Consider the following 23,582-nt stretch of genomic DNA (forward strand, 5'->3'; position numbering starts at 1 on the left):
GGCCTGTGTGTTCATCCAGCTCTACACCTTGTTATCCCTACATAAAAGGAAGTGTGTTTTATGGAGCAGCTTGAAGATGAGGAATATTTCGACAGAGAAATGGTTTTGCATGATATAAAATGGTTACGCTAATCAAGAACGATGGAACCCAAATTATTGTTTGTGCTTTCCTCAAGATGTTGCTTCCTGATTGAATTGATCAAAGGAAAGTCTAGAGGTTACATCAATGGTCTTATTGATATTGTATAATTTTGAAATTATTTTATATGTTGCATAATACCATCAGGATCAAGTTTTTTAGCTGAACCTTTTGGGAGAGTACACCTAAAGTGAAATGAGATACAATGAACAAATCTAGGAAAACAATGGATTCGTTTTGAGGAATATAAACAATAATGTATCAAGGACAATACTCCCTTCCCTAAAGCACACAACTGAACAATGAACAAAGATTAATTAGATAATGGTGTCCATGCATTAGTTAATTATAAGTTTTAAATGTTATGTACTGTAATCAGTCTTAGAAGTAAAATTTTGTTATGATCTGTAATACCACATATTGATCTTCCACATTATCTTGTTAGGGTGCTTAAAATATAATTATGACTACATTATATACTTGAAAAGAAAAAATTTGCAAGGCTATGGGAAAAAGCAGGGAAGTGGGACTAATTGGATCGTCCTTTCATGGAGGCTGCACAGGCATAATAAGCCGAAAGGCCTCCTTCTGCTCTTTATAATTCTATAATTTTATGGTGCATGACTAATTATCTTTTGTGAATATGTCTTTCAGTTCCCACACTGAAATCATTTACAAAGCACATTTAGTCAATGCAGAGTTAACCATCTTTCACTTGTAGTCATTATCTCCTTAACTATGATGATGTCAGTTTTCTTGGCACCATTGCTCTGTTCAGTTCATTTTTTCAGAGCAGAATGTGGGCCAAAGGAATCTGGATACTATTCAATGGAAGTTACTATGGCTCAGTCTATTTCATAGACAATCTAAAAATGGTCACGCTGCAATTATTTAACATTGTTCCACACTGCTGTCAACCCACATATGAAGGTGTAGAAACTGATTGCAATGTGACTGAATCCTGGAAACTATATTTATAATGAGTGCGATCTTGACAATTCAGTCTTACTAAGGTCTGATCCAGAAGATTGTCCCATGGTGTGAGCAGTTCTGGAACTGAATAAAATAGCTTTCGAAAGCGGATTCTTGGATAGTACCCATAAGAAAATTTTAGATTGTACAATTACTATCATTGCACTGGATACAACAGCTTCCTAATGGCTGCCTTCAGCTAACCTTACAAATGACCAGGGAATCAAATGTAGCAATATCCATTCACCCCTGAATCAAGACTGAAATCCAGCCTAAGATGGTACATTTTGCTCACCACAAGCTGTTAATCTCCTACATGAAATAACTTTATGATAGAGCAATAGAGTTACAACAATTTAATGGCAATCACCACTATAGTTTCAGGCTGCTTTTCAGAGAATACATAAACGTTGCTGTTGTGGGTATGAGAAAACACTCAGTGAGATGATAAGCTCCCATGATATTGATGCTGAAGCTCTGATGTTACAGAGAAGGTTTAACTGTGTCCCAACACCAAGTCCAACCTGATCTGGAACTGCTCAATTACTGGGTACAAATAAAGGAGATACTATAAATTGGCAAATACTATCAGTCACGTTAATGAATTTAAAATTCACTCCAAATTTAACTGGGCTATATTTCTTTCCTTGCATCTTGCTCTTCTCCTCCACTAGAATTTGCCCAGTCTCTACACTGCTCAGAGGTAATGCAACATAGGCCACAAAATATTGCAGATCAACCTATTAACAGGACCTGTGTAAATCCTCAGTGCAGTGTCACCCCTTGTCCAGCCTCCAGGGTCCAGCTGCAGGACTGACAGTGGCTTCAAGGCCTTCTAAATGCTGTTCTAAAGTAGCAGCCAGAAAGACCCTAAAACCAAACAAGTTTGTGTATTGACAAAATAAAGACCCACTTGCATTTGGAACTGTCTTTGTCCTGCTTCCAGGTGCCCTCAGACTCTCAGTCTGAGAAGAATTCCATGTCTTGAATACCATGTTGTCCCCTTTAGGGATATGCCAATCATCACAAATCAGGATGGGAGGTTTGGAACCCTGAACTAGCAAGAAATGGAAAGTTTAGGATGAGGAGAAGCAGGACCAGATCCAGCATAACCTATCTCTGCCTGAATTTAACTAACCATTCCACAGGGGAAACAGCCATGCCATAGGAGCAAATGCTAGGAACATTGATCACCTTTTAAAATAAGATTGTGTAACCTCTACAGAAAAGTATTTTGCCATAGTATTTGGTGCTACATTCAGATCTGTAGGTGTAAAGACATTTGATGGATATCAACTTCATTCAGTTGTTAAACCAACTGCTTCCCTAAATAAAATTGACACACAGGTTAATACTCGCCTTTGTGTAATGCTGGTAGGACTTCAGCCATATTCAAGCACATAGCAAAGAGCATAAATAGACTACATTATCATTTATATAATTTAAATATTTTTTGTTCAGGTCCCTTTTCAGAGCAGGAGGGAGTCTGGGTACCCTTCAATGGAAGCTACTACTGTTCGGTCTATTTCATTAACAATCTAAAAGTTGTCATTCTGCAGCTATTTAACATTGTTCCACATTGCTGTCAACCTATCTCTCAACGTTCTCCAAAAATTATTGAAATCCTGTTTCTTTTATAAACATACTAGGTACAAATCTGGGATAATTTGCACCTATTTATGGGACATAGTGAATGCTCTGAAATCTGTAAAATAGCATGTGTGTCGTCATGCATGGGTACTTTTAGGTTAAGTTGCACCAAACATCATTTGCATGTTTGTATTGAGATTCTGTATATCTTATTTGTCTTAGACTAATGCAGAGAAAGTCCTAAATTCAAACAATTCATTTCCAACATTTCGGAATTTTATAAATCTTTCAGTATACACATAGTCATAGCCAGGAGCAGGTCTAGTCTCTCTCTTGAATTTTCTCTCTGACAGTCAGGGATCAGTCATTTAGATCCTCCCACAGGCTAAATCAATGAGACTCACTACAGTGATGAGTGATCAGACAAGTAAAATTAAAACTGCAGGCTGTCTGAAGTTGATGTGCTGGCCACACTATATTGAACAAAATAGGATTCATTGTGCATCCTGGTCAGGGTTATATCCAATCTACTCCTCTTCAACATCAGTTTCTCAATAATGACAAAAGCTGTTTGGATTGTAGTTCATGACATTGTACAACAAAGTGTTTTTGACTCCATAATTTGTCAGAAAGTAAAGCCGATGCAGGCCATATATTAATAACTACCTTCCAAACCCATGACCATTTCTATCTAAAAGGACAAGGGCAGCAGATGTATGGGAACACCACCACCTTCAAGTTCCCCTCCAAATCACTCACCATCCTGACTTGGAAATATATCGCCGTTCCTTCACTGTTGCTGGGTGAAAATGCTGGAATTCCCTCCCTAATAGCATTGTGGGTCAACCCACAGCAGGTGGACTGCAGCAGTTCAAGAAGGCAGCTCAACACCACCTTCTTAAGGGCAACTAGGGATGGACAATAAATACTGTCCCAGCTAGCAATACCCACATCCCACAAATGAATAAAAAAAGTTAGTGTTTTTATTTTACTGTATTAAATTGCAAACATGCAGAGCAACAATAGTCCTACAAAAAGTACAATTAATGCTTAAAGTGCTGTTTTCTTCTTGGCAAAACATAATTTGAATGTCTTTGGAAACAGGAAATGTGTTTTAAGTTTTCATGACATTGTTACATGTTCCTTTTCTGAGGCCTCTGCACATATTTTAACCTAATCTGCCTAGTCCAGGTAGCAACCCTAGGACTCCCCAAGCCATCAGCAATAAATGGATATGAGTGAAATAAAATCAGTCATTTGGCTAAACGTTAATAGATAGGCTGCATCAACTTTACTTTCTAGCAAATTATGCATTCAGAATGCCCTTGCTGCATAAAACTTTATGGTTCACAATCCTAATAACTTCTTAGCATTATTGAGAGACTTAAGTTGGGCGGCAGTTAAGGTTAGACTCATGGATAAAACTGAGGTGCAAGGATCATGATGTTCAACATACAACAAACAAACAAGGAGCAGGAATAGACCATTCAAGCCATTCATTAAGATCATGGCTGATCTGATTGTAACCTTAAATCCACATTCCCACCTACCCTTATAACCTTTTGCCTCCTCACTTAACCATAATTTATCTGCTCCTGTCCTAAATGATGCAAGGACTCTGCTTCTACCATCTATTCAGGAGGATAGTTCCAATCCTGTGAGAGAAAATGTTTTTCTTCATCATTCTTTTAAAAAGAGCAACTGCTAGTTTTTAAACTGTAACCCCCTAGTTCTTGATTCTTCCATAAGAAGAAATAACCTTTCCACAACAACCCTGTCCAGACCCCTTAAAATCTTAAATTTTTTGATCTGGTCACTTCTAATTCTTCTTGACATTCAATGACATTACCATTACTGAATTCCCCCACTGTCGATATCCTGGGGGCTGCCATTGACCAGCATTGCAACCGGACTCGCCACATAAACACGGCGTCTACAAAAGCAGGTCAGAGGTTAGGAATACTGCAATGAGTAAACTCACCTACTGACTCCCCTATGCCTCTTCGCCATCTACAAGGCAGAACTCAGGAATGTGATGGAATATTCCCTACTTTCCTAGATGAGTGCAGCTCCATCAACACGCAAGAAGGCTGACACCATCCAGGACAAAGACTCCATTTGGTTGGCACCACATCCGCGAATATCCACTCCTACACCATTGATACCCAGTAGCAGCACCGTGCGATCTACAAGGTGCACTGCAGATTCACCAATGAATCTGAGACAGCACCTTCCAAACATGACCACTTCCATCTGGAAGGACAAGGACAGCAGAAAAATGGAAATGTCACTGCCTGCAAGTTCCCCTCCAAGTCACTCACCATCCTGTCTTGGAAATATGTTGCTATTCCTTCAATGTCATTGGGTCAAAATCCTGGAATTCTCTCCCTAAAGCATTGTAGGTCTACCTAAGCACATGAACTGCAGCAGCTAAAGATAGCAGCTCACCACCATCTTCTCAAGGGCAACTAGGGTCAGACAATAAATGTTGGCCCAGCTAACAATGCCCAAAAACCACAAGTGCATAAAAATACCCCAGCAGATATAACAGCAGCAACAATGTAAAGCTCAAGCGTGAATTAACATTTTCAAGACACAATATGTGTTCCTAATCCACAGATTTTTTGCTTTTCCAGACAAGTTGAGATAAATCAGTGTGAAGGTCTTATGGTGCAGTGGGCAGCCATGCTGTCTCTGAACCAGATGTTCTGGGCTCAGGTCCCACTCCAAGACTTAAAAGCCAAGGCAGGTGTCTTTGTTACACACTCAAACAACTTAAGTATCAACTTGTAAACCCTTCCAAAATACAATGATGAGAGTGGGAGGTAATCCTGGTCAAACAGTCTTATTTTTTTCCTGGTATACCTCGCAGGTGCTATTTCTGATGAATTGATAGAATTATTCTGATGTAGAAGCAGGCCATTTGGCCCATCATGTCCACACCAGCTGTCTGAAAGAGCATTATGGTTTAGTGCTACCCTCTTGTCTTTTTCCTAAAGACCTGAATATTGTCTCTCTTTTAATAATCATCCTCTTGAATGTCTCAATTGAACCAGCCTTCACTACACATCCAGGCAGGGCATTTCAGACCTGAACTATTCACTATGTTTTTCACATCATATCTGTTTCATCTACAAATTCCCTATACCTGTGCCTTCATGATCTTGGTCATTTTATGAGAGGGATCACTTTCTCTCTATTGGCTCTATTCCTCATTATTTTGAAAACTTCTATCAAATCTTCTCTTAGCCTTCTCCTCTCCAAGCTAAACAGTCCCAAATTCTCCAACCTATCTTCATAATGAAGTTTCTCATCCTTCAAACCATTCTCACAAATCTACATTCTCTCCAAAACATTCCCATCCTTCCTGAAGTGTGCTGTCCAGAACTGTACACAACAATCCCAGCTGTGATCTAACCAATGTCCTATATATGTTCATCATAACCTCCATACTCCTGAACTCTATAGAGCAATTAATGAAGCTTAGGACACTGTGTGCTTTTTTAACTGCCAACTGCATCTGTCCTGCCACCTTCAGTGAATGATTCACATCTGCAACCAGATTCCTCTTCTCCTGCACAAGTTGTAAGTTACCACCTTTTAATTTATACTACATCTCCATATTTTTTCTGCTGAAATGTATCACTTCACAATTCCCCACATTGAATTTAATCTGCCACGTATCTGCCCACTCCCATCAATTTTTCAGTGTTCTTTAGTAGTTTTACCCTGTCTGACTGAGTATGTCATTCTTCACAGAATCCTTGATTGTAACGACATTAAATTTTTTGTGGAATAACTTCTGCTGCATCTGCCAGTTTAGGACCTGACTAATCATGACACTAGATCAAATTAGGCGATGGTCAGTCCAGAAATTGTCAGGTCCTCTCATGGCACAGATTATACGAACATTCTGTGGTCCCTCAATCGAATGATATGATAGTCCAACAGATGTTGATGTCTGGAGCGAGGATGATAACATCAGTTCTCGTACTTGCCTTTCTAACGAAGTCGTGCTCATTATAAGCGGACTATGTTCTAAGCTTTTTTTTGCCAGGTATACAATCTATTGGTGTGTGCCTTCCATATCACTTCTTTACCAATCACACCTTTCCAAAGGTCTGTATCTCTCACCACTCTAACACTCAATTTATCAAGATGATTCAGCGTTGTCTCCTTGTGGGACATGGGATAATGACTGATCAAAGCTGAATTAGGATTCTTCTTCAACTTCATCTGTTGCTTCCAGGGATGATGTAAGGTCGTTTTGAGCTGCCATAGGTCTACCAGACCAGAGGGCTGTTCTGTCATTAGAGAGAGATGACTGCTGGTAGTTTAACCTGGCAGCACTCTGCATTGCAAATCAACCATACAGCCAACTAAGCTAACATTCCCTCCCACTAAAATGTCATGGTGTCTGGAAAACATGGATCCTGTGTTTTCATCCATCAAGCTGGCACTGACTCTACCCAACCTGGGCATTGCTGTAGTCATTGTTTATTAACATCGTATCTAGAGGAGGGAAAGTGACAGCTGGGAACGTATTTCACAGTGGGCACAATCAGCACTAGGCCCCAGCTGGTTGCTGGGTATTGCTGCAGAGCCTGCATGTCCCCTGTAACCTTTCATGAGCTCGATCGTCCAAATTGGAGACCCACCACTTTGAACTTCATCTATACCTGCCCTCCCTGAATCCTGCCTTGCACCTTGATGATGTCCACCCTGCTCCTTTATGTTCTGCCTTAGAAACCTTGGTGGTCGTCACAGTCAATAATACCCCATCCTTTAGCCTACCATGATCTCCAATGTTGTTCCACATTCCCTCGATGTCACCCTGCTTCATTCATTTTGACATTCCTGATCCTTACCCCACTTTGACATGTGCCTCTGCTTCCATCCTGCCTTTACTATTGCATCCCTTCTGTCATTGATTCTCCTCTTCCCCTACTAGGTTCCCCCCCGAATCCTCCTGAAGGATTGACAGACAGATTCTCAGGGCTGTAATCACCCAGATCTCAGACTGACTTCAACAAACAGCCCTGGGACAGAACTGCGCAAGTGATGATTGATCATGGCAAAGCTTGCTGCAGTGTGTTTGGACTGTGGCTTGGATGGATGGTACTAGAATCTTCTGACAGTGACACCATCCCCCAACCCATCTGGACTGAGGGCTTGACCCACCAGTTTCTAACATGGCCATTAGTTGATTGGATGTACAGAGTGTTTGCCACACTGGCAGCTGGCACACGCTGAAGAGTTTAAATTGACATCTCAATGTGCCTTACCCTTCACCAATGCCATTTCCAAACTGACAAACAGCCTGTCTGTATCCCTGTGCTAAACAGCACCTCAGAACAGAGAAGTGATAGCTTTTGGCTCTGACTAAATTGCCAATGTGCCAACAGGCAATTCAATAAAAGATCAAGCAAGCAGCCCTGAGATCCAGCCTGCTCCATTTTGTGAGCTGGGTGTCTGTGCATGCTGCAGCTTTCTCAATGTTAGCTGCTCATGCATCATGCAGTGTATGACTGGATTTCTGAAGGGCTTGCCAGTGTACAGGAGAGGTGCCATGATGGTCGTGACGGGCAGGAAGACGAAAAATGCCACTATGTGTTGATGAAGGATGTGTGCAGCTGGTGCCTGTGAACTGTACGCTGCGATGTTGTTGCCCAGTACCCAGTTTGGAGGTCGTTGAGAGAAAGTGGCTGAATGGGACAGGTATCTGCTCTGGTCTTCTTGTCAAGTTTTCCTGACATCTGGCTTGTTTGGGAATGTAGGTAAGATGGGAGGCTGAATATTAATGATGCAAGTTGTGACTTTAATAAGGCCTTTAACATGCACTAATCCTTGTCAATTGGCATCTCTCCACTGCCTAGAGAGAATTTTGTCATGCTGCTTGTGAAGAGTATAAAAGATGGTGTGACTTACACCCAACATCAGGATGGGCCTCGACAGACTTTTCTGATTCTGCCACAAATCACACTTAGCCTATGTCACTCAAACCTCTGCAGGATTCCACCCAAAATTACAATTTACATACGTGACCCTGTATTAAAATGTTAGTATTAATACATTCAAAACAGAATCAGCCCTATAGTGAGCAGTTCTATGGTAACTAACCCTGCAAACAATACAGAAGGAAACAGCAGACTAGACTGAAGCTGGATTTGGCAGGCTCGATGTTGCAATGGGAAATTAAAGTAGTTGTCAAAATGTTGAAACTACTTGGGAGGCAGGAACCTGAGTATGAGGGAAAGAGCCAATTATGCACAACCACTGAACAAGTAGAGCATTGTATTTGGTTCTTTATTCAGAGATATAATAAAACAGATTAAGTAATTGAAACCACATGAATCAATTGAAAGTTCTTCATACATGTAACAAATCAACAGTCTATTTCATTATGAAGTACATGTAACCCATATATACTTGATATGTCCTAGCAAAATTACTTGCTATCTGGCATGGATATTGTTACAGTCAGATCAATATTCAGTGGTGAAGATGTTTCACAGAATGTGTTAAAATAAGACAGTTTTTATTTCATTAATTCATTTTTTTAAAGAAAATAGAATGACGTATAGATATTTTGTAAAATGATAAGGGGATATTGCTAACATATGCTTTTCTAAAAAAAAATCCACAGCAAGTATAAAAATGGAGCCCTCTGGAATTACAGAGAAGCAAATATTTATTTCTGCAGCAGTTGCAAGTAGTGGGATAAAGTGTAGAGTAGAGCTATATGATATTATGAAGTATCATTGTCTGGGAAGGGAAGATACATTTTCTTTATTAAATTACTAATGTCAATACACTTAAGGTTTATGATCTCCATATATCATGGAAAAAGATGAAGCAGTGAAACAATGCAAAGTTTATAAGCAGTCTATAACAAAGCTCATATTAAATGTCATTGGTTTTCAATCAACAGAAAAAGCTTTTAAGAAAATATTTTAGCATATTTAGCTCATGGAGCCAAATGATTTCTAAAAGTTCAACTTAGCTGCTGCTGAGAATAAGATGTTTATGTCAGCCTGGAAAGAAGATTGGTAAGGAAATTATTTTTAAAATTTAATAACTCAGAAGGCCTTTACTTCAAAATAGTACACACTACAAAATTAGCCAGATATTGGCAAGACCTCATCTACAAAAACCAGATAATTAATTATTAATTGAATACAAAATCCATCTCAGGAATATGTATCAATTCCACAGATCATTTCAGAGAGAAATTTTGCTGATACCCTGTACTGAAAATCCAATCTATAAAATGTTATTTCTTTCTTCTAATTCAAAAACTGTATCAAAGAAGTGGTTGTGCCCTTGGAGATGTTCTTTTAAGAGAAAATCACAGCACCTTTGCCAGTTGATCCATTAGAAACTTCACTGTCCAATGTGGAACAACACCATTCCTACCCGAGACAATTCGAGTTTCAATCCTTGGTCTATGCTGAATAACCAATTTCAGCAAATGGCAACCTCAGAGCTGCAATCGACTCAGAAGAATTTATTGTCCAGGAAGGTGAAAAGTCTGCCAATCTTCTTGTCCATAATTATTATCTAGGAATTCTTTCTGGAAAGTTCAGTAGGGAATAGGATCACTAGTATATCCTCCAATGGGGAACAACCTATTAATATTCACTTTCTACACCCATATATGATGACCAGCCATCTCGAAGAGATGTCAAAGCATCGAGAACAGGAAACCACCAACCAGCAGGAGTCAAAGGCATCAGGAAAGGAAGGAAAATTGGAGAAAAGAAAAGCACCGCTGTATTAATTAAATACAACATAACCAAGAGTTTGAAAATGTGAGTTGTGTACAAATTGAAGGGATAATTAGGAAAATGTACAATTGTCGTATATGGCTACAATGTGAATATACTAGGGATCTCATCGAGAACTGTGACCAAATAAAAAGTGGAACAAAGTTGGCCAGGGAAGCACAAATTCCTGGACTAAGATGTCAAGGCAATCCGAGATAAAAGGGACACATATCAGTATTAAAGGAGCCATCAGTAAGTAAGCATCAAGAACCATGCATTAAAATGCCAATTTATCTTATCTTGGATTAAAAGTATTTAAGGAGTAGGGCCATATGGCACTGTTCTATTAAACTAGCTGTTGGATATAAAATCATGAAGAGTATCTCCTTGTGCTCCTGGTGAAACTTTCCCTTTCTGGTATGACATATAAAACCAACAAAATGGGTAGTAACATTGAAATTACTGAACTAAACATAGACCATACTGGGTGGTAACAACCAGCCAGTGTCTGAAATGAATATTACAGGGAGCCAGTGAAATGATCTCTTTCCTTCAAACCTACTGTCTATTTCTAACATTTTCCATTTTACTTTAGAGTTATGGCTTTCATTATTTTTCTTCTTAAATCTCTGATTATTATTTTGCTTAGAAATTAAAACAGTTAACGCAGCTGTGTCTTACCTTATTTACAAAACAAAGAAAACACAAGGAAAGAAAGAAGACAAAGATTTCCTCTGATTGCTATTTCTACCAAAATTACAAACCCATTCTACTTGGTTGTTTTCATGAGTTCATTTTAGATGGTGAGAAGAGAAAATGCAGATGACACTTGATGAAGAAATCTCCTGAGAACTTGTGTAAAACACTACTTGATGAACAATATCTGGGATGATTTCAAGGTCACTTAACAAGCAGTTAACCAAAGCAATAGTGATTGCTAAGAGTGGTGGATGTTCCTGGTTCCAACTCAAGAAAAGCAACTGGAACATTTTTTTTAAAATTCATTCACGGTATGAAGGCATCACTGGCTAGTCCAGCATTTATTGCCCATCCCTAATTGCCCAGCGTGCAGTTAAGATTCAACCACTTTGCTGTGGTTCTGGAGTCACATGTAGACCAGATCAGGTAAAGGTGGTAGCTTACTTCCCTAAAGGACATTAGTGAACCAGATGGGTTTTTCCCCTGACAATCGTCAATGGATTCATGGTCATCTTAGACTCTTAATTGCAGATATCTATTGAATTCAAATTCCACCATCTGTCGTGGCAGGATTCAAACCTTGGTCACCAGAACATTATCTAGGCCTCTGGATTAACTGTCCACCAATAATACCACTAGGCCATTGCCTCACTTTCCATCATTTTATCATCACCATCCATAGTCCCAGACCACAACATGCATGGAAAGGTGCATGTTGCCATGACAACCCAGATTTCTTGAGTGGGCTGAAGCTATATGGGGTGCTGGTTGACACAGCAGTTAGACAATGCTATAGATCACTGCCAATAGCATGTAGTTCAGTTTCCATTCCAGTTGGGGTGAATTCCAGATCTGCCTCTTTGAACTGTGGTGAAGCAAACTGGGTTGGACTTGTCTTCAGCCCAGAACTAAAGAAGAATAAATAGACATCACAAGACATAGGGTGGAATCTTATCAGGCTCTGAGGGATGAGGGCTATGGTGAGATTTGCAGCAAAAACAGATGAGGTCTTTTGAGGCTAATCCTGATGTGGGGAGCATTTCACTCCATCTTTTATGCTTTTCACAAGCAGTGTCGCAACTTCTCATTCGGCAGTAGTGAGTTGATTTTTAAGGCAATTAGCTCTTGTTAAATGCTTTGCTGAAAACACACTCACCTCAGTAATATTCAGCTTCTTATCTTAGCAAACTCGCTAACCCGAGAAATCTCAACTTAGAAATTGGAGCGGGTAACCGGCAAATTCAGCTCACCGCTTGCTCCAAAGGATCTCCATGTTGGACATTAGGAATCACTATTGCAGGATAGTCTGCATGGTCACAAGCCGAATGCACTGCAGACATTGGCATCTGATGTATGCCAACCTCTTACAATCCTCATGGCACATCTCAAAGCCACCTACAGCAAACTTCTGCACTTTCAATGCAGCACCTTGGGCTATTGCAGCATCTATCACTGTAACAATGCAGCAAGGACACTGTGCTCAGAAACATGCACCAGCTTATGGGCTGGAACAGGCTTTATCTCTGGGATCTACATTTGCTTTCATTGCACTCATTCACTCTGAGTGCCCCTGCGTGCTCACACCATCCCTGCCTTGCATAGCCTTGCCTTGATGTTTTTTGTGCTTTGCCACTTCAGCCGGTGATATTAGGCACATGTTATTTCTGCCTTGCCTTGCCATTTAGCACAGACACAAAGGAAGGAAGATTGTCATGGCTGTCAGCAAGCCTCAGTCAAGTCAGGGAGATAGCCTTCACTATAGGCTTTCCCAACTCAAAAAGTCAAGGGTAGCCTCCGATACTGGTCCAGGGGTTTGAAAACAGCTAATCAGCCATTTGGGATGGTCAGAGTTAGGATGCTCTCTGTGTAAGGTGTGAGGAGCTGAATGTCAGGCAGCCCATCATCTTGATAAAAACCGTAGAACTATGGATGCTATAAATCAGAAACAAGAACAGAACTGAAGAAGGGTCACTGGACCCGAAACATTAACTCTGCTTTCTCTTCACAGATGCTGCCAGATCTGCTGAGCTTTTCCAGCAACTTCTGTTTTTGTTTGAGCCCATCACCTTCAGTCTTTCTACCCTATTAGGGCCTGTATTCCTCCTGGAATGAGGGAGAGGTAGTTATTATGGGAGATGCAAGTGGGTGACACAGCAACTAATTCTGGTGCAAGTCAGGGAGGGTCTAAGGCGAGTGAGTGAGTAGGCAGCACAGAAAGCACACAGGGTTAGTGGTGTTGGGGGTTGGGGCAGGTGAGTGAGGAAAGACGATGCAGGCGATAGAGAGCATGGGGAAGCATGACCCTTGTAGGAGGTGGGTGCAATTGCAGATACAGAGTGAGTGTGAGGTATCAGAGAGAAGATGATGATACTTATTCTGGTGGAGTGTAGAAGGACATTGGGCTTCTTCCTCCATTGCTGTATATTCCTCCAGATGGCTGAGACTACACTAGCCTGGATGGCGAGCTTGGATGAGGCTGGCAGGGTCTGGTGTTTTAGACTCCTCTGCTGGTCACGGGGTATGAGAAAGTCCCATGTCTGCACCATCCTGTCCAGCAGGATCTCCAGGTCCCTGCCCAGAGAGGGGGCACCAATTTCCACTGTCTGCCATATCCAGGGCAAATGTCAGGACCTGAGCAGGGCAGCTCAAGACTGACAGTGCCTGGGTACACAAAAGGCTTTAAAAGATGGCACAGGTACAAGGGATACCAGCGAATTCTAGGATTGTTACTGTATGTCAAGCTATTCTGGGAATTATGCGTGTTAAGCTGGAGTCAGAATAGGATGTGAGGGGGCATGCAGTTAATGAGGGCAATTTGGTAAGATATGACGAAAGATTGCTGGTCCTCATTGCAGAAATCCCTCCAGAAAACTTGACTCAACTCAGACTTAGCCAAAGACATCTAAGATTCAACCCATGATAACTGAGGTTAGCCAGTAGATGTCACTCAGTCTGCTTGCTAGATCACTTAAATCAATGGCTTCTTGACTTATCGATTATTAAAATAAGTTTTGATCCATTCCAGCACAGAACTGAAAAGCTGGTGTTGACTCAAATCATCTTGTTATCACAATGCAGCTCTAACCTCAAGAATAATGCTGGGGAGTTTTTTGACAATAGTTTTCTAAGTAGGTTTTTAAATATGTTGAAACTTCTCCGTGCACAGAAACAAATCTATCTTTCATTACATAGCTCTGAAGTGCATTACTTTGATTGAAAGTGGCTGCACCTTTAATTCTACTGAATGGCATTATCACAAAACAATAGAACAATACAGTGGAGAAGGAAGATGTTTGATCGACGATACCCTGGTAAAACTATTTGATCACCTCCCAGCTCTTACCCAATCACCGTATTACTTGTTCTCTCTTCAAGTATTTATCCAAATCCCTTTTAAAAGTTATGGAATCTGCTTGCACCACAATTTCAGGCAGTGCATTCCAGATCATAACAACGTGCTGCACAAAAAGCATGTTTCATGTTGATGCTAGTTCTTCTGTCAACCATTTCAAATCTGCATTGAGCGGTCACCTGCCCTTCTGTCATTGGAATTAATTTCTCCTTATTTACTTTATAAAATCCTTCAAGATTTGGAATGCCTCTACGAAATCACTACGTAACCATCAGCTTTAAGGAGAACAATCCAACTTCTCCATTTCCCCCACAGAACAGAAGTTCCTTATCCCTGGTACCATTCCAGTAAATATATTCTGCACCCGTTCTAAGGACTTGACATCCTTCCAAAAATGTGATGCCCAGCATTGAGCATGGAGCTGCACATCCTCCTCCCTCATGACGACTTACCTATTTCAGTAAACTTTGAAATTATTCCCTGTGCACAGATCCAGGCCTTTACCAAATATTAATAAGATCACTGGGCCAAATACCAGCCCCTGGAGAAAGTTACTGTACGCTATCCTTCAATATGCAAAACAACCGTTCCCTTTTTGCTTGTTGCTTTTTATCCCTGAGCTAGTCTCATATCCATGCGGCCACAGTCCCAATAATTCTGTGTGTTTTTATTTGATAACAAGAACATTATGCGGGCTCCAGGGGAGGTAATGGCCTAGTGGTATTGTTACTGGATGAGTAATCCAGATAGCCAGGTAATGTTCTGTGGACCTGGATTTGAATACAAGTGCAATTGTGGAATTTGAATTCCATAAAAATCTTGAATTGAAAGCTTCATGATGACATCACTATTGCAACACACTTCTGTTTTATAAACTGCTGTCCTTTCCTTACCTGGTCTAGCCTACATTTGACTGAGACCTACAGCAATGTGTTTGACTCTTAACTGCTTTCTGGAGTACAAGCATTTAGTTGTAGGAATGAAAAAAAGCTATAAAACAGGGCTACTTTCATGAATAACAGCATAAGTAGTAAGTGCTAGGTCTAAGTGATTCCACAAACAATGGATCAGATCGAAGATCTGCAGTCCTGCCACATCGAGTCATGAAAGGGAATTAAATAACTCATTGGAGGAGGAGGCTCCACAAATATCCTCATCCTCAATGATGGAAGAGTCCATCAGTGCATAAGATAAGGCTGAAGCATTCACAACAACCTCAGCCAGAAGTTCCAAGTGGATGATCCATCTTGGCCTCCTCAAGTGATCCCTAACATCACAGATATCAGTCCTCAGCCACCCAGATTTGCTCCACGTGATATCAAAAAAGTGGCTGTAGGCACAAAATACTGCAAAAGCCTTGGGCCCTGATAACATTCCAGCAACAGTACTGAAGACTTATGCTCCTCAAATTGCTGCTTCCCTAGTCAAGCTGTTGCAGTACAATTACAGCACTGGCATGTACCCAACAATGTGGAAAATTGCCCAGATATGTCCCATACACAAAAAGCAGGACAAATCCAATCCAGCCAAGTACCAGTCATCTGTCTACTCTCGATCATCAGTAAAGTGATGTAAGGTATCATCAGCAGTGCAATCAAGTTGCACTTTGTTGGGAATAACCTGCTCATCTACAATCAGTTTAGGTTCTGCCACTCAGATCCTGACCACATTACAGCCTTGGTTCAAACATGGAGAAAAGAGCTGAATTTCAGAGGTGAGAGTGATAGGCCTTGGTGATCAAGGATCTTAATAAAATTAGAATCAATAGGAATCAGAGGAAAAATTCTACACTTAAAGAGTCATACCTGGCACAAAGGAAAAGGGTTATGGTTGATGGAGGTCGGTCATCTCAGCTCCAAGACATCTTTGCAGGAGTTCCTCAGGGTAGTGTCATCAGCCTAACCATCTTCATCTAATCATCAGTGAGCGTCCCTCTAAGCTCTCTCAAGAGCAATATGACAATGACCAGATAGTCTGTTTTTAGTGATGTTGATTGAGGGATAAATATTTCCCCATAATTGTTCAGTATTATGAGATAAATGTCTACTTTTAATGATCTGCTGCATTACAGTATAATTATGTTTAAGTCATCCTCAGGATGTCGGCATCAGTGGTAAGGCTGGCATTTGTTACCAAGGCCCTAGTTGCCTACTGAGTTTTTACTTTGGTATTTCAGAGAACAGCCAAGTCAAAACCATAATGCAGTGGAACTGGAGTACTTTACAAATCAATGGAGGCAAGGAGAGCAAGCTTCCTACTCTAAAAGACATGAAAGAACCAGATTTTGTGAATAAAAATTCAACAGCTTAATTGTAATGTTACTAGCTGTCTAATTCCAGATTTTTGCCAACCCACTTCAGATTTTGAAACTTCTGTGGTGGGATCTGAACATATCCTCTAGGATATGTTAGTCCCTGTTGGATTAATAGTCAGTAATGTAACCATAACTTCACTGTGGCCCTATCAATACGTTTATTGCCATGAGGTAAATTACGTAAATAACTTCAATTTTTCACACCAACTGTGTGATTTTTTTTGTTTGATGGACTAGATTAGAACCAATTTATTCCAACATTAAATTCTTGTCAAATTTGGTATCTGGTACAAAACAACATGAGAGCTCAATACACAAAAATCCTTCAGTTAGATAATGGAAGAACTTTCTGGAAGCATTCCAAATATGGATTATTAACACAAAATAAATATATATTGAAAGCATTTTGTGAGTAGTGATACATGCTCATTTGCTTGGATGCACAGAATGTGATTTTTTTAAATGGATCCTGTATTATATGGTTTATTCTAAATTTGACATTTATGTGGATGTTGTGTGATTTTGTTTTAAAACAGATGAAGATCATGCCCCTAAATGTTCCTGATCAGCAAATTTGATAATAAATTACATACATGGCTAAAAATGGGCATTCCCACTGCCTCTCCAAATTTTCCTCGAGCTCTCTCCCGAATCAACAACATCCAGCTGAGTTTTAATGAGAGCTGGGGTCTAAATAATGTAAACATATCAAGGGCTAGCCTTCCCCTGGCTTGGCTGTCTCACTTTGACCTACTTAATGTCTGTCATGCCATTAATTGACTTGGACTGGACGTCTGCTCCCATCAAGGTGTCTCCGCTGGAATAATGGGATTATTTTTTGAGTTGGAAACCTGATTTCCTAATTGATAGATTTTGTCGAGGCTCTTTTCCAGAGCAATGGCATTAGCATCCTGCCTCACCAACCATTAGGAAGGGTAATTTTAGATGATGCATCCAGGCTGCTGTAGGAAGGACTTGTAATTAAAGGGACACAACAAGGTTTCCAAAGACCAACTGGATGTGGACCTTTGAGGCTATGACTTTCGCAAGAACAGGAGGATAGGAGACCTGGGAAGACTGCTCCCTGGGTCTCACACTGTTACGTGGAGGAACTGCTGTGAAATATGAAGCGTTGCAGTGAGGTGTTTTTCCCAAAGATGGGCAGTAGGAGCAACATCTACAATCAAGCAGATGTGGATGGAAACACCGGGGAAATCGGCAGCAGTTCTGTCGTCCTGGAACCTTGAAACAATGCAACCATCCTGGATCTCAGGAGTGATGACACTAACACTTTGAGATGCCAAGCCTCACACTTGGGAATGCCCAGCATTCTTAAGCACTCTTCTGGCATAAAACCCCGTGCAACTCCATGCGCTGTACTCTCTGCAGGCATCTCACGTCCTCATCAGAGCAGCTAAAATTCACACACAAACACTTCAAAATGTCACTCTCTTGCATCTTTGCCTCATAGTTACCCTCACAAATGGTGTCCTTCATTCTTCCCTGCTCAAACCATTATGAACAATCTGACCTCTCTGATTTACTTGTTAGAAGACAAGAGCGTACATAACTTAATGAGAGGCCGAGTTTGGGGTGATCCTCCTGTGATAGGTACATTGGAAGCCATCGGCAATGCATGTCCACTGAGATACTGATATTCAGAAATAGGGAGGGTTGATCTTTTGCCTGCAGAGCCTGTGTTGAGGTTATCACCTCCTTTCAATTCGATCTCAGTTTCCATCCCCTCTGCTGTTTGGTTGAGGAAAAGGAGAATAGTGCTGTTGCTTGTGTTATTCTTGCTGCTGCTGGAGCAGTTAATGGTTTGACTTCTGCTGTTGTCTCTCGAGGTGGATGGTGAGGTTGTATAAACTGTGCCATAAACTGTTCTTATGCTATAGTAAAGGCTGAGAGCTGGGAAATGCAGCTGATGGTGAGTGAAGAGCTAGGCAGGGGATGTATTTCCCAAGAAGCTGGCAATTACTGTCAGGCAGTGCACTCCTTGTGAAAGAAAGTGCTTTGAACTGCAGTCTCACCCTTTACCATGATCGGAGCTCTTCCCTTTCACTTCCCAGCCTGTCAGTTACACTGAAGGAGCTCTTCCTGCTGTTTGTTCACCTTGGTGATCCTGGTGAGGTGCAGACACAGCATGGAGGCTGTGCAATTTTGGGCAAGAGAAATTCATGGTTAAAAAGGCTCTTAGCTTTTTAAACAGTTTGGTTGCTTTCCTGCTGGACCCATAGGGCTAGGATTCTGCCCCAGGGAAAGCAGGAAGAGAGTAGTATGACGCTGTGATCCTAGCACATTATAAGGTACAGGACTTTCTCACCTTGAATGCATCAGACCTCCTGTCCACTGCTCTGGGAAAATAGCGCCGTCTGTCTCTCACCTTCCAAGCCATTACTGATGCAACAAATTCTAGCAGGTGATCAAGAGAATTTAGGGACACTCACTTGTACAGTTTTGAGTTTGAATATTTTGCTGACCAATTGTGTAAATATTATCTCTGGCCTATGGGATGTACAATAGAATTTAGTCTAAAAGTTGTATCTAATTTGTAATCACAGTTTTGAAAGATTATTGCTTGCTATATTTTGTGCGCAATTATAGTCTCAGAACGTTTCAATTGTATATGTTTGTTAAGCCTAAGTATAAAAACATATTCTTCTAATATGTTAAGATAGTTGGCATTTTGAAAACAAATCATTAGGAGTGATTTTCTTTCACGAATAAAATATTTTTGAAATTTGTGACTTAATGGACTAAATAACCTATTGATATGCTGCTACAGTCTGAGAGACGATACACATCATGCAGTGAGATGGCAATATTTAGTACTGCAAGGCTGGAATGCAACAAATATCTCTAATCTATTTAGTTTTCAGTATGTATTCCTGCAACCGCCTGGCTGCTATTTGCTGTCCCCCACACAGTCAAACTTAAATAATTTACAAAATCAAATTGCTACATGTAACCAAATGCCATCACCATCCAAAGCTGCTGTTAGATCTTCTTTTCCTTTCTACCCTACGTGCTGCAGTGTTCGAATAAGTGAAGATTGCATTTCCCTAGAATCAAAATATCTGTTTGATAGTCATTTAAAGGAAATCTTTCTTCATTAATAAGTCGATGGAAAGCTTTATTCTTGGAAGGAGGAAATATGGATCAGAGTCCATGTGAGCACACAATGATGCATCATCACATTTTAAATTTGCAAACATAAGACTAGTCTCACAAACATTTTTCATCAAAGATGGTGTCTCTTTCAGTTCCACTTGTGAGTATGAAATCTATCATGTTAATCAAATTTAAATGATGTATTATTAGCTTAAAAGAAAATGGTTCAGTCAATTCTAACCAGGTCTCTGTAATGGAGATTCCTTCCTTAATTGCAGCTTAATTAAGCATTTACCTATATCTCATTTTCTTCTAGCCTCTTTGAAGATGAGATTATGTCATATGTTCCAGCGCATGTTTCATTTCACCCGGGCTACAACTACTCTCCTCGCTGCTCCCCTGGGTCTTCACCTCAGAATTCCCCAGGTGAGTTAGGTTAATCTTTGGGTTTACCATTGGCACTGGATAGAACATTATTCTATCATCACTGTAACCAGAGACGAATAACCCAGCAGAGGTTTGACTGCTAATCTATGTTCTGAAAGCAATCACAACAGTTTCTTGCATTCAAGTTGGTCACCTCCTGTAAAGTTGAATAGCCCAAATCTGGTTGCATTGCTGCTGCCTGCAAGATTTTCTGCACCACAACCATATTGTGCATTTTCAGCCAGGACCATGACTGAAGCAGAAATGGGCCAATGCAGATTCTTCAGCAACATATCGGTGAGTGCAGAAAAAGACCAACAAAGAGAAGTCACATAGCATTAGAAAACCTCACCTGCTATGATCAAATATGTTTTTAAAGCTCGCAAGATTTTCAGTGAATGGGCGAGTGAGTGAGTAAGTTAATGAGTGAGAGGGTGCATGAGTGAGTGAGTGGGTGAGTCGGTGTTTGAGTTGGTGGTGAGTGAGTAAGTGGATAGTGGGTGAGTGAATGGGTGGATGAGTGAGTGAGTGAATGAATGGTTGAGTGAATGAGTGGATATTCTGGTCAGATGAGGTAGGGCAAACACAACTAGGCTAGAATTTGTCTCTATTGTGTTCCAAGTAAGCATACCTCTGATGTAACAGAACTCATAGGCCCAAGGATTAGTAGCATTGGATCTCCACATTTTTTGCCTCTTACCAACATTATGACTTTCCAGCATAAGCTTCTTAACATAATGTATCATTTTAGTATCCCCATGATTCTGAGTCGCTTATATTGATTCCAAACAAATTCTTAATAATTTCTATTCATAATGGGCATTCAGGAGTATTAAGTAGATGTTAAAGGGGGCTATCGAAATGAGAAAGCATCAAGTTTAGAAGCATTATAAATGTTTTTACTTTCTTCTATTCAAAGTTTTAAAGCTATTTGTTTGCCAGCAAAATTTCATTACATAGTTACATCACTAATGTATTCTATATCTTTGCTAAAACCTTAAAACATTTCTAGAAAACAGTGGATTCCATATTGAAATCTCAGAAATTTAATGATTTTGGGAAAGGGAAGAAGAAAGCCAGGAACATGAGAACTGTTCATATCTGCCATTACTGCTCACATCTGTCATTACGGTTCACACTAGCCAATGTCACCAGAAATGTCCTTACTTGGATTTTTCTGAGAATCTCTGTGTAAATAGGCTCCAACTTGCTTGGCAGACACTGGCAATGTTGTGCTGCTATTTCAAACTATCCAGGAGCCAGTCTGCAACATGGGCACACCCCTGCCAGAGGCTGTGATCATAAGGGGAGAAGGGTTTGGGCTAGAGGAATTGATTTTAATCAGCACTACAATCTGAAAGATTTCTCAAAATCTACACTACAAATGAATTTTTTTAAGGAATGTATTCATTATGATCACAGGGTTTTCATGTGTGTTTGATAGGCATGCAGCGAGCAAGTGCAAGAGCTCCTGCACCATACAGGAGAGATTTCGAAGCTAAGCTGAGAAATTTTTACAGAAAGCTTGAGGCCAAAGGTTATGGGCAAGGACCAGGAAAAATCAAGTAAGGAACTTACTTTTATAATTTCTTCTTAAGGCTACCAATAACATAAATTATAACTCACACCAGCAACATGGATTTTACTGAACCAGACTGACATAGAAATTTGGACATGGGTGTCAAAGGGACTGACAGCATTTGCTGTATTTGATGATAGATGGAAAATGTTGCATAGTTGCTGGCCTTAGCAGAATACTGATATACATTCTTAGCTCACTAGCTCCATGGCAAGAGCAGAAATTTGTCAAATCTGCCCAATAGATTGAAAAACAAATAACAATAATTTAGTCCATTGGTTGTAACTTCTAAGATACTAAGACGTGACATGAGAGCATATTTTTTTCTTCTTGTGAAAGGGTTTTGTGCAAAGAGAGAGAAATAACATGCAGCATCGCAACCAATGGTGAAATGATGTATTTCATTGTGGTTTAGGTCTTTGTATTGTACATTTTCAATGGAAAGCAGTGTCTTGTCTGAAGGTGAAGCCCATTTAAGAGGCTTGTTGTTAAGTGAAGAAGGCAAATCAAAAACACACATCGTTCTCCAAAAAAAACATATGGAACTTCCTAAATATAGCCAACATGTGCTTTCAATTACAAAATAAAGTTTCTTGCTGAAGAAAATGTTGCTGGCAGCACTGAAGCCTGTACAGCTGCCTTCACTGCCTCACTCCAATTCTACTCTGTCTTTTGCAGATTAATTATACGCCGGGACCATTTGCTGGAAGGTACCTTCAATCAGGTTATGGCCTATTCACGCAAAGATCTGCAACGAAATAAACTGTATGTCACCTTCGTTGGAGAAGAAGGGTATGGAGCTTCTCCATGAGTTTCATAATGAATGGATATTGTTCAGTTCCCCCTTGTATTATGTCAACAATGCGGACTGCATTTCTCATTAACTACTACTTAGGGGAAGCTACAGTCAGCTGTCAAAATAATCTTTATAGAACAGCTAACTTTAATTGTTAAAGCTCTGTTGCTAAGTGTTCAGAAGAAAGATTAATCCATTAGATATCTGATAAAGGAGGTAAAATCCCAATAAGTAAACATTTTGTGCTCTTATGATGTGTCTAAACAAATTAATATACATCGTACACGGCAAGTTTTGAGAAGTTTCAGTGTGCAGGATGATTTGAGACTGACCAAATAACAAGACACTCTATTTAGATGGTTTATATGTTATATGGAGTCATTAATTATAATATAAATTCCAAGCATATCCACAGGTTTGCAATCTTGAGGCTGATTTCTCCAAATATCAGCAATGGTTTAATAGTTTACACATCATGCATTAAAGATTAGTCTCAGCTAGTCTTGTTTCCTAAAGTTTGGTTTCAAGAGCCTATTTGATCTTTCCTGACCTTTTGCGTTACACAGAACTCACTTTTCTTGATGGAGACATTGGAGATAGAATGTCACCACCATTTCTTGGCACTTGTAATTCTGGTGAGAAAGCAACAGCATGCATGCAATACCCATCCCCTCCTTCCCCAGCACCACCGTGCTCAACCCAACTGTCCCCAGTCAGGAAATGTTGGTGAATAGGCTGTACTGGTTCTCTATTAATTTTTAGACCATTCAATTTGCCCCTTTAAAATTTGATAAATTATGATAAACTCTGGCATGGTCAGCACATGGTGTCCATA

At 40.2% G+C, this 23,582-nt stretch overlaps 1 protein-coding gene across 1 annotated transcript in view; it reads left to right on the plus strand.

Moving 5' to 3' along the window:
* LOC109916385 (E3 ubiquitin-protein ligase HECW1-like) overlaps positions 1-23,582 on the plus strand; it is a 419,523-nt gene that overhangs the window by 287,371 nt on the left and 108,570 nt on the right. The window contains exons 19-21 of the mRNA XM_048617591.1: positions 20,263-20,372; positions 21,817-21,937; positions 22,630-22,743. Of these exons, the coding sequence (XP_048473548.1) occupies positions 20,263-20,372; positions 21,817-21,937; positions 22,630-22,743 (345 nt within the window). The remainder of the gene's footprint in view (positions 1-20,262; positions 20,373-21,816; positions 21,938-22,629; positions 22,744-23,582) is intronic.

This window comes from Rhincodon typus, chromosome 2, assembly GCF_021869965.1.
Source record: "Rhincodon typus isolate 14 chromosome 2, sRhiTyp1.1, whole genome shotgun sequence".
NCBI classification, from domain to species: Eukaryota; Metazoa; Chordata; class Chondrichthyes; order Orectolobiformes; family Rhincodontidae; genus Rhincodon; species Rhincodon typus.